General features: G+C 38.8%; 1 protein-coding gene across 2 annotated transcripts in view; it reads right to left on the reverse strand.

Moving 5' to 3' along the window:
- Positions 1 to 11211, reverse strand: part of cltca (clathrin, heavy chain a (Hc)) — a 29852-nt gene extending 18641 nt beyond the window's left edge. For both annotated transcript variants that reach the window (XM_040180066.2, XM_078106124.1), the window contains exons 1-2: positions 10814 to 11211; positions 2360 to 2567 (exon numbers count right to left, since the gene is read on the reverse strand). In XM_040180066.2, coding sequence (XP_040036000.1) covers positions 2360 to 2567; positions 10814 to 10855 — 250 coding nt within the window. In that variant the 5' untranslated portion in view covers positions 10856 to 11211. The remainder of the gene's footprint in view (positions 1 to 2359; positions 2568 to 10813) is intronic.
- Between the last annotated feature and the right edge of the window lie 1677 nt (positions 11212 to 12888).

Here is a 12888-nt window from a genome sequence, read left to right on the forward strand (position 1 = left end):
CATCGAAGTCAAATTGTATCACGGTGGAATATGACAGAAGCATGACAAATACAGGAACAATTAACCAGGACTTTTGTATCAGTCGCAGGAAAGGTTTCCCAAAATGATTATGTTGATTATAGTTAAATATTTTACCCGATCAAAGATCAGAAATACCTGTCCAAAAAACGTTCACTCACCTGCATTCATATTCATTAGTTAGGGTAATTTAGCGCAAGATTTATTAAGAAGCAGTGTGACTTCCTTGTTTGCTCATTATTTAATATTTGTTGACAAAGTGAGAAAAAGCAAAAACCAAATGAGTTAGCACAACTGTCGAGATCAGCTTGTCGAGATCAGTTTGTCATCACTAAGCCATGGGTTCAGAGTACAGAAAGCAGTGTGGCGAATGGATCACTTGCAGCAGCAGCAGCAGCCAAATTTCAAAGAGCAAGCAAAGGGATTTGGAATTGAATTACGACTGTGTCTGGAGGTGTGCGCATTGTGTCCGTACTTCAGAAATGGCTATGAGAAAAGGTTACTGCTCCATAGTCATAACAGGTTTGGCTGAGAAGCATTATCCAGACAGTGGGAGTAGACCGAGGGGAAGAATCCGTGCTAATCCTATGCCAAACATTAAAGAGACTCGTACTATAACTAAGGAAAATGGATCTGGAGCGCACAACACGCCGTAAAGCTACTTTACATAAACTGAAGCTTGTGGGAAGCATTTTCAGAGCTGTACTAAGCAAAAGTTTACAACGCACTGAGGTTAACAGATTCTTTGAGCAATAAGTCGATATAAAAAATAATCTTCTAAAAGATGGAAAACAGACTTATGTAAAGAGACAATTATTGTTGTGATCCTGTCTGCATGTCACATGATTGTCAGCAATGAACTAGAACTCTAAAAGTTCAGCGCAAAATTTATAACTGCACATTGTACCTCATCCTCCGTGGAGGAGACAAAATAGCATACTACCAGTTATGACCTTCTCCGTCATTCTTGTTAAACTCCAATAAATGTTCACAAAATATGTGAGATTAATGAGGGGGTGTTAATTATGCGTTCAAGTCAATGCCCCAAGGATTATTGTGAATGCATTTTGATGCAAGTCATCTTACAAGAAGGCTCTTGGACATTCATCCATCCATTTCATAGGAAAAGACTGGGACCGACGGGAGAAGTCTAGCCAAAGCCGTTTGGCTTATGAAATGTTATTGTAATAGTTGCGAAGAGAAACAGGCAAAGAGGTGAACACAGACAGATGGACACACAAACTGTTGGATAAGCTGGACAAGAGCGCTTTTACTTTTCACTCGAACAATGAAGACTCACAGGTTTTATCCCAAATATCTTTTCACAGGTGACTCCTCGCCCGGGGAAAGTTATGATAGAACCAATATAATCCAAATCCACGCTCCTATCCCACGCTAAGACTTCCCACAAGTCAGGACTAAGTCTACGCTCTCTGGTAGTTGTAGAAATGTAATTTTCAGGCCTTGGTTTGGAGAACCAGTCATTTGGCAAAAGAATGATTTTAAACATAAGAAACAAGAGGAATAACAGATTTGGGTAATGACCACTTCACACAGATTGAAGAAATGGATTTCAAAATTAAAATTAAGAAGTGAATTAATTAAATCATTTTTACCCACGGTATTACCACGTTAAACATCTAATGTAATACAAATTATGAAATCTCTGCAAGCTATAAGGCTGTGAAAGCTAAATCCTGTTTACAAAATAAAAGGTCTAAAGAATTACCCGGAGACAGGCTGTGATATATCGAATGTTAAAAAGCTATCACATTAAAAATCAGGCTTTAGTAAATTTGTACCAAAAACCCGAGTTAAGTGCCAAATGGCACACAATGATTAAATCGTACCAGCTGTAATCAATATAGTCCATATTACAAAGAAATGCTGCATAAGATAATTTTGTAATGCCGTCTTGAAAACAGGATTTTACTTCCACAATGAAGTAGTTAAATTTCAACTCACCATCTGCAAACACATAAGAAAGCAGTAAAGAAAAAAAAAAGAACAAAAGACAAACAAAAAAAGTCAAAGCAATTATGGATGCTGGACAAAAACAAAAATATACTACTTTGAAATTTTTGGAAGAACAAATGTTTGGAAGAAACATACATGTTGGCCCCTAAAAAGTAATTTACAGTGGAAAACTAAAAAAGTATCTGGATGTTTATGGACATAAAAAGATGAGAATAGTTTCTAAAACATTTGTATTAAATAGATATCATTGGTATACTGGCCAACATACTCAAAGCTTAATGCTGGTGCAGGTAAGTTCAATACAACATGTAATATTATATAGTTTTAGCGCAATGTGGTCTGCAATACCAATACACAGGCTTACCTTTAAGTGCAATGACTTTGCTGGCTGGATTCATAATGGCGCTGTCGGCTGAGATGGGCCTGCGGATAGGTGTGTTGGGGTCTGCCATGTCAATGATCACCACCTGAGTCTGCTCACCCACCTTCTCCCGGATGCAGATGAACTTATCTGACTCCATGGTTAAGGTGCTGAAGCCAATGTTGGATGGATTGATCCCTAAGTTTTGGAGCTGAGAAAGGAAAAAGTGTGTGTGTAGGGAGGAGGGGGGGAGATGCGTTAGGTTTTTGCAATGGTAATCAATGACAACACGGGGATCACATTCTTCCTGCCGTGATCACCACTAAAATGGAAGTTCTTTAAAAACAAAATTCTCCCTCCAAACTAGTGCAGTATTTCCACGGACGTGTCAAACGAACCATGTGGCAAAATAAGCATGAAAAAAAATTAGTTTAACTGCAGTGTCAGTTTGTGTACAAGCCACAGTTAACATTGTACACAGCAAATTCTGCTTTTTAAGTAGTCTAAATAAATGCCTGATCAAAACAACAGCGTTCAATAAGCAGGCTTTGACACACTGGTCAGCTGCCTCACACTACCACAGCCAGCCTATGAGGTCATCAAGCCTGACACAGTATAGCAGGTCTCTGGACACATGGAGCTGTGGCGCGGGCCCAATGGTTAACGCTGGGCGTAAGGCCAAGCCAGCGTCAAGTCATGCATAGGCCAAAGATTTAATGAGAACTATATTACGCCACACTGCAGTCTCACTGCAGGCTGAATACCAGAAGCGGACTTATAGATGAATGCCCAAATTGATACAACCAACAAAGTAAACAACAGTCCAGCTGTGTGGCTTCAATTTTCCTGACTTTCCTGATGTTCCTGCATCAGCAACCAACAATGTGATACAGACCATAAGGTTTCATCTGCATCAAAGTAGAAGCTGGAGGCCGTGGGTGAAATGCTTGGCAGCACACCGGCAACCTCTGCATCCCAGTCTACTGCCAAGGCTGGAAACGGCATTCTGGCTGCCTCACACAAACCCTGACACAGCACAACATGTGTGCACAAGCGCCAAGACTGGCACAAGTACAAACCATGCATCATTTTTACAATGCCAAAATGAGTACAGCAAGAGCCAAAAGACTTTCACTACTACTACACAGGCTTCTTGAGAACACACTGCAAATGGCAACGCTACGGCGACGTAAACCTGGAGGAAATGAAACTATGGAAAATACATAACATGTTTGCCGTTGCAATTTCCTCTACTTTCACAACCCAACAGCAACAGGCTACACCAGTTTTACAAATTACACTGCAGCATGAGTTCCTCCTGATCGAAGATGAGACACAGCATTATTTATTTATTTAGTGGTCAATTATAGGGCTGCAATTAACAATTATTTTAATAATCGATTCAACTGTGATTATTTTATCCATTAATATTTTTTTTTAAAAGAATTCATTTCAAACCCAAAAAGAACTGAGAAATGCAAATTCACAGTGAAAAAAAATCTTCCAACTGCACCAATAGATTGCTCCTTGATCACTAAGCTGTTAAATAAAAAAACAATAAAAATGCTCACATGTATACATTGGCAAATATATGGGCTATTTAAAAAAATAAAGTGCACAAAAATATATATATTTTTGTTTAGAGGGACCCGAGCGGTTGGAATAAACAATTTAGATCAGAAAGGATTTGTTTGAACGTCAGAACTTGTTCTGTACACCAGTGGTCTCCAATGAACGGGTCCACGGCCCACTTGGCACCGGCCAACTTTCCAATGAATTGTTTTTTAATTGCTCAGATTCTTACAATTACATCCTTGTCCCTTCTCACACATTTACCAAAAATGTCTTTGCCGTGTGCAGCAACTACTGGGGAGGTAGAAATCTAAACTAAAGAGAATTGGCAGATAATCTGGTTAATTTTTTTAATATTATATGTGCTATTCTATTCTACTAGCAAATATCGATGACTCATCTTTACCAGTCATTGTAATTTAATTTAAAATAAATTTGTGGCCACATCATTTACATATGTCAAAAGTAGCCAAATTAGTGGTTAGTTACTAGTTAGCCAATGAGTAAAGACAAATTGGATCTCTGCAAATAAGCCTTTAAGCTCTTCAACCACATTTCTCAGCATTGTGTATTCATTTCAAGGCAAGTGATAAAATGTCGCTCCGCTTTCAACAATTGGCTGTAGTCGAGTCCTAATCAGCAGACAGAAACCACAGTTCCAGGAAATTCTCAACAAAATGGGAACACCTTTTATCAATGACAGGACACACCCTCCCCCACCCACATTCTTTCAAGAGCGTGTAACCTCGTTCCCTCTTAATGACAGTGCGATTTGTAATTTAAAGAAAAAAACATCTTCCGCCGCAAACTAAAGACACACCTCTTCAGGCTCTACATCGACTAAAAGACTAACAAATTGTAGCACTTAAATTGTACTTGTAACTCCACTCATCTATAGCAAATTGGCTTATTTGAGGAAACTGCACTTTCTTGTTCTTCTGAGTTTGTACCCCTGTGGTTGAATGCACTTATTGTAAGTCGCTTTGGATAAAAGTGTCAGCTAAATGACATGTAATGTAAAGAACAAGTGTTACTACCAGTTATGGGGAAAGAACTGAAAGATTGTCTGGTGCCAGCGTTCAGTTTTTTTTTTTTCTTTTTACTGTGGAGGGTGACATCATACAGTAATGTCATTTGAGCTTCCACGTTTTTATCGCTGCAATTGTCTGGTACAGAAGGCTTGTTTAGTCACGCAACATTTGTTCAAACACCACGCAAAGGGAAAGAGCTATGGTCCTCCAAATGGACTCAAAGTTAAAAAATAAATAAGATATGGAAATTGATCTATATTAAAAAGACCATGATGTTTCTATGAGATCTAACGGCTTGTGGCTGTCCATAAAGAGTCTCTCTAATCTCTATAAACCAGACTAGGTATGCCTACATATTAACCAGGACAGGAGGCTATCGTCTATCATTACGCAACAGTTTTCTAGACAGATTTCCTTCTGTGCTCTCTCACTCTACCATCTATTCTGGGATCAGCAGGAAGCCCTTTCATTCACAAGGAAAAGACTGTCAAAAAGGAGACAGCGTCACAGACTAAATCACAATGAATATGTTACCCTGTTCCCTGGAATAAATAAAGAGACCAATATGGCAATTATTTGAGTTACACCATAGTGTGATCTTTCAGACTGGCTTACTATGGAAACTTTGTTGATAAACTGCTTGAGGTCCAACGCTTCTGTGACATCAATGACAGGAATTTGGGTTAAAGCAGGTTAAACCAGTGGACCTACAATCAAGAGAAAACCTTTCAGTCTAGCCTGCCCGGCCCAGGTGCTCTGCTCCTTTTAGCGCAGCCATTAAGTAAACGCTTTTTTTTTTTTTTTCTTCACATACATTAGGTTCACAGAATTTAACCTCTTCCCCTTGACCCACCGCCAGGGGAGCAAATTGGGGTTCAGGGTCTCCCGCAAGGACACTGACAGGTTTACAGGTGGGGCAGTGGATAGGGCCCGAGCAGTCAAGGGCAAATGCTGGCCTAAAACGTATAAATCCCTCCCCAGCTAGATAGCAACAGTTTAGCAATAAGAGAGCACGAGGGAGACTGGGTAGAAATCTAAGCGAGAAGGAATGCCATGTATAATCCAGCATGATCAACAGACTAATCTGGTGACTGTTCAACGCAGGTAACTAAGCATGTTAAACAACAGAGGTAAAAGTCAAGAGGATAAATAAGGGGACCTGAACGTCAATGTTGGGTTGGTGACAAGGCCAGCTAGCCAGAGAAATGGCAATCCAAAGAGCCAGCAACAGCGAAAATCTAAGCCCCAGTTCCACAAAGTGTTTATTTATGTTCATGGTTGTTGTTGTAATAGGTTGTTCAATTTTAAGACAAAAGAAATTGCCTATGCAAAAAAAATGTTTAAAAGCTCCATTATGTCGCCAATTGTCATTTCAGGCAGTTATCGGTTTAAAAGTGGGTTTAAAAGTCAGTTTAGCACCGGTATCAGAAAACGGCCAAACGATATCCATCCCTAATGTGGACCCACGAAGGCCTCACTGCAACCGGTTTAATAGCAGTGTAAATACCAGGCTCAAGTAAATATGATATGGGTCCCAAAATTCCAAAACATGTTCATGCTACTCTTTCAGCCCTAGCGATGAGGTTTTTCTGCTGATCCATAGAAAACCGTTATCCAGCTCAGAAGATGCATGTTCTCTTGTAAGAAAGCTCAGTGAGACCAACTAAATACGAAGAGAAAAATTGAGATTGCTGCTTTTCAGGGATCAGCGAGGAGTTTTAAGCTATTAACAAAACAGGATTCCATTTGTGGATCCAACCTGTGTGCTTCTCCTTCAAAAAGGAAAGCAGCGGCTGGCTCAGCAGAAGAAAAAAAAGCCTTGTGAGTGTGTCCTGCACATGTTAAGTTCAAGGTTGGGAAGGATGTGCTATGTAATGTGCTGAGGCTTGCAGCACTTCTTTGCAGTCCTCCACAACAGGAAACCAGGGACCCATTGTCTACCAGGACTGAAAAAACAGGCCTGCCCAGTGCTGCCTCCTCCACTACCATGTGACACTGGCTGGAGACATGTGACCAGCCCAGGGGTGGGGAGCAAGTGGCCTGGCTTTACAGTTACTGATAAAGCAAGGGTGGAGGGGGGCAAGAAGGAAGGAATGCATGCATTTCTGGAGCTCATCCATCTCCACTCCAGGGCCTTTCTGCTGAGGTGGTTTTGGGACGGCAGTTTCCTTTTTTCCACAAACGCACACTTTATCTTACATTTACACAGTGCTGCAGAAAGTCATGTGTTCAGCAGTTCTGTATCCTCACTGGCCTGTCACAAGATATCAGATGGTCAGTTACTCGCACAGTTCAAAGTGCACCATACAGTCCTTGTAAGGCAATATCTTAAAGAGTATGGCAACACAATCTAATGGCCGTCACAGCAGGCAAACAGTAGTGATGTAACTGTACGACAATGAACCAAACAAATTGTATTTTTTACAATTTCCACTGTTTATCACAAATTCACTATTCAGGGAAATCCTGAATGGAAAGGTTATACATTATATGTATAATAAGTTAGCCATAGTTTCCTCTTTCAAATGGTTTGTGAGAATCTCAGCTCATGTGGCTATCCCTGGTTCACGAAGTGTCAAGAGTAAAAAGTTGTCAGCTGGTAGAGATTTTTTTAAAGTAAACAATACCATAGAATCTTGGTAGTAAGTATAGCAAAATATGTAAGTAGATATTTTTATTATATGACAACAATTTTGATGTGTTGGTATAAACTTAATATTAGACAGTTAACACTCGGGTTCTTGGGAGTTTTTGAGCAAAGACTGTCCCGTTTTGTAAATACATTTAATTGCTGGATACGGAGTATACAAACAAAACATGCACTTGTGAAGAGAAAGTACACTAACAGCAACATGTCATTATGTGAAAGACATTGTTGAATTAACACAAGATTCTTTAAGCTGAGGCTTTTCCCTGCACAGATCAGCAACAGTGCCTATTTGGCCCAGTAAAGAGAACCTGGCTTGCTGAACGGCTTACTATAAATACAATATGCAAGGGAAGCCTTTGTCAAGAACGGTCACCACGCTGTCATTATGTAAACAGGATTGAGAATCATTTAATTATCACAGACAACCAACTTTCAGGTAAGTATGTGTATTGAGGATCACTTTAACTGATCATGGTTCTTTACTGAGCATAACAGTTAGTCATAATCGATTACCTCCTCAGAAGTAGCAGCTCATATGGAGTCATTCCTTCATTTTCCATTACATATTTTCATATTTCCTGGATAAGTGTGCACAGTTCAAAGCATGAACAACTGATGGCATATATTATCTTTTGTGGGGAGAGACTCAGTTGCAGGAATTTTGCGTGACAGTTCTTTATCTGAAGTTGGCACTACACTATAAATGGATGATATATAAAAATGCAAGCTATGCAAGTTGACTGGATGAGAGAAGACAATTGCAAAGTTTAAGGGAGGAAGAAAGAGCACCAGAGTAGACTGCTTTTAAGCGGTCATAAGCAATGCAGAGTTGGCTTAGCATTCTACATTATTGTCAAAACAAAAAATATATCCTAATTACACAATGAAAATTGAATAATAATGTGTACGTTTCATTAGAAGATGAATAACAAAAGTATGGTATTTAGAAACAAAGCTAAAAACGTTCATATCGCCTCTGACTGACTAAAACAGAAGGCTCAAAAGGCATCACGGATAACTTCCGTCCTGTTCCCAGGGTGCACTGGAACCTTATTTTACCTGATAAAAATGTTAACAAGATAAATGGACAGACTTCTCATAACAAAACAATCATAAATGCGCCAACACAAAAAACGGGACCCATTCGTAATGACTACGATGATAATTCATCTTGCTATGGCTTTTACTTTATATTGTCCAGCTTTGATATTTTGCAATACCTGATTACAGTGATGCATGCGTGAAACATGCATGAAATGGCATATGGTGTCATGCATTAGTGATAGTTGGAGATCTTTTGGGAATTGATTAGTCCCACAAAATGACCGTGTGAGGTGTCAATGACGCAAGTCAGGAAAAAAAAGCACACTGTTCATATCCCAGAACTAGCATACGGTGGTGTTAGCAATCTGAATAAAATACATGCAAGAATTTGTATCATCCTTCAAATAAATTCACATAAAAGCAAAAAATGTTAAGCTTTAATGAGAAAGAAGCTACAGGTTAAACACACTGGCTACAACTAGTATAATGTATTGCAAAGATGTGGGCTCTGGATCCAATTGTAAAAGCCTTTCACCTAAAAAAGGATAAAATATTAGCTCAATTGTAATTCAGAGTAGATAAGAGTAATTCACTACTGCATTGCTCTCTTCTTCACTCATACGCCTGCAAAGAGAACGTAAGAGTCAAGAATGATTCCGTAATCATTTCATTGTAACTGTATGCACAAAGGACTACTGCAGTTCAAACCGCCATCTCTGTATAATCGATTGTGATAGGCCTATATTTTAATAGATCCATTGCTGCCATATGAATGAAGATGGGAAATATAGACTCCAGTGCTGGACTGAGATAGTTTGTTGTTTTAACATCATAAAAGTTCAAGAAAAAAAAATAATTTGATGGAAAATGTAAGCAACTGCCTGGATCACAAGTAAATTGTCTACATTAAGCTCAAAGTTATAAAAATGTGAAGCTTAAAGCGTTTATTGTTTTGGGACCAGGCTGAACAGATAAAAGGGTGAAATGAAATTACATTTAAAGCCAATATGTGTAGAGATCGTGTATCTCAGTTGAGGCTTGACTGAAACGCCAATAGTCACTATAATTTATTCATTACAGCCTGAAAGGAAACCCTTTAGACTGAATCTACAAGCTCAGTCACAAATGTTTCCACTTCCTTAACCTAAGCAGCTGGCACTATTGTTAAGGTTATAGTACAGGTGTGGCCATTTAAACCAAAGGAGCCCAGTACAGATAGCGCACTAGGCCTGCCCATGAAGGAAACCACCGGCTTTCTAGTGCTATGTGACACATGCTTCAATACTACCAGGCTTATCAAGAGCAGCCCAAGCCTGATAGAAGTCGTTATTTGTGAATAATGGCGCATGGGCCAACATTAGCAAAGTCGTTCAACCTGACTAATGTCAGTCAGATTGCAATCGACAAGCCTACACACACACACAAGTTTAACACCTGCCGACGCCATTCTCCTCCTGTAATAACCTTCAAAGTTTCAAAACAACCATTATTGTACTATTTGTAACGTTAAATGCCAAATACGTTCATTGCAAACGTTTGAGCACCAATTACACAGCATTTAGATGACACGTTACTAAATGGCAGGAAGTGTACGAGCTGCGGTTTGACCAGGTCAGCGCAGGTGATACAATAATGAACTAACGTTAATTAAATGTGACGTTATAACGTTAGTTAATTCATAACGTTCATCACATTCATAAGTACGGTACTAATATTACATCAATGCTATCGCTGTACTCAGGAAGCACTTTTTCTGAGAATGTATTCGTTGTCGGTAGTTATACGTTACGTGAATTTAACGTTACCTCTTAAGAAATGTCTGGGATAACAACATTTATAAAAAACTACTAGATGGCCTTTGTGTTAACCTTTAAAATGTGTGTGCATTGCAACGGAAGATGTCCGTCATTGAACCTAAATCATGAGCCAGGGTTGTTAGTCAAAGTGTTAGCAAGCAGGCTAACGTTAGATGCTAACCAAGATAAACGTCATCCACCCTGCCAAGCTAGCTAGCATAGCTCGCATAAGCTAACGTTAACTCGGCTTGTTAGCCATCCTAACTTGTGTTTGAAAAGTCCCCCGAGCCAATCAGAATACCACAGTGATTGAGACTGAAAGACAACTTTACCGAATAATTCACCCATCCATTCATCTACATACCTGCAGGTGCTCCTGAAAGCGAATAGGCAAGATCTGAGCCATGGCGGTTCCTCTCGCACTCTCCTCCGGTTTCTTCTAATGCTAACAAAATACGGCTTCTGTCCTCAGAGCCGTGCCGGACAGCAAGGCGGTTCTAACCTAAAGTCCTAACGAAGTAATTGTAAGTCTCGTATAAAACCTGCTGTCGGTGTGGTGGTACTTTTCAAATTGTCCCTAAACTGTTTACTTGCGGGGTAACCCTGGCTAACAACCGACTGCCACTACGCCGACTCCCTGGACCTGCAATGGCGGTGGCGCTTGGTCTGCAGAGAGAAAATATCCCGGAAATGGAAGTCCACTCAACAAGGCGGATGAATACGCAGTCACACTTTTTAAAAGTGTATCAGGCCTTGTCTAATCACTATTTCGTAGGTTTATTGGGAAATATATGGTATGTTTAATATTCTCTTTGAGTTAGAAAACAGTGAGAAGATCTAGACATACACATACATAAAGAACATATATGTAAAACTGGAACTACTTCTTTCTATTTGCCCTTTGATTTTTGCCACATCATTCATCTGTTTAATTCCCGTCAAACCCATATGTTGTACACTCGTTCCTCTCAGCCAATCAGAACACTCTAAACTCAAGCTGGACATTCAACTCGATCTTGTTATCAATTAAACTTTATTGTATTTCAATTGGTTTTCATATGCTCCCAGTCAGTGCGCTTCACATCCTCAATTGTCATATCATCATAAATCACCATTCATGCTTATTTTAGACATTACTGGTATATATGTACAATATTTTTGAAAATGTATTCTGTAAATTTATTAACTTTCCTTAACACTGATGATCTCGATTTGCAACAAACCTTTTGTTAACAAATGTATATATGCAGTGTTTGTGATGCAATGGCCTTCAAAAGACAATGTAGCAATTATCACACTTTATTTTTTTGACACAGATGGATTGCACAGACAGATTTAACTATAACGCCATGTCTTTTTCCGCAAAAAAATCAGATAAAAGTGAAATTCCATAGAATAATGACACCTTCCACAATGTCCATAGAGTGCGTGGTGGTCAGAGTCGAGCAATATCTGTTAGGTGGAGTGTGCAAGTGATCATTTCCCCTTTTTACATCCACAATTTCTCTTGGCAGAGGATGTAACTTTATTGCTCAATGTAAAACTAAATGCTGGGAAAACAGTTTTTTAAACGAGCTGACCTTTCAGCAGAGATGTCATTATGATGAACCAGCAATTACGGATTCTGAAGAAATACATAGTATTTGTCAATCACATAAGTGATGCCTGCGGAATGCAATAATTTTCCTACAAGGCCTCCATGATATATATATATATATATATGCGTATAAAATAGAACAAATCGTCAAGAATGTGGTCTTCATTTAATTATTGTGGTTAAAGTAGGTAAAAAGACAGGCATGAAACAACGTCAATTACTGACCACATTTTAAAAAAAAAACAATAATAAAAATCTAGCCAATAACAACAGCAAAATCAATCAAATCCTGTTTGGTATGTATATAAACATTAGATATAAACATTATAGAGCAGGGGTCTTCAACATTTTTCAGACGAAGATCCCCCAATCTGATTGCGAGATGGAGCAGGGACTATATATACTATACTATATAAATTGCATGAAATTGTTTTTATATTATACTGGGCCTAGTTCCATGTATAAACATAGCTACCCTGTTATTGTGCATCCAATACTAAGCTATTCAAATAATACACAGGTTCATATATTCATTAACATTTTTATTTTTAACATGTGCAAGGTACAGGGTGAATGTACCACTGCCATTTATAAACATACATCTTGTATAAAACACGGAGCTAACAATTAATAACAATTTATTAAAATTCTTATAAATAGAATTATTATCGAAGTATAAAAAAATTGTCTTATCAACCAAAAATTTTGCGACCCCCTTGCAGTACCTCCGCGGACCCCTGTTGAAGACCCAGGGTATAGAGAGATCTACTTTAATGTTTGTGCATTGTTTAAAGTTTTTTGGGGATAAATAACACGAACACATATATATTTACACCATGCAC

This window comes from Gasterosteus aculeatus, chromosome 7, assembly GCF_964276395.1.
Source record: "Gasterosteus aculeatus chromosome 7, fGasAcu3.hap1.1, whole genome shotgun sequence".
NCBI lineage: Eukaryota > Metazoa > Chordata > Actinopteri > Perciformes > Gasterosteidae > Gasterosteus > Gasterosteus aculeatus.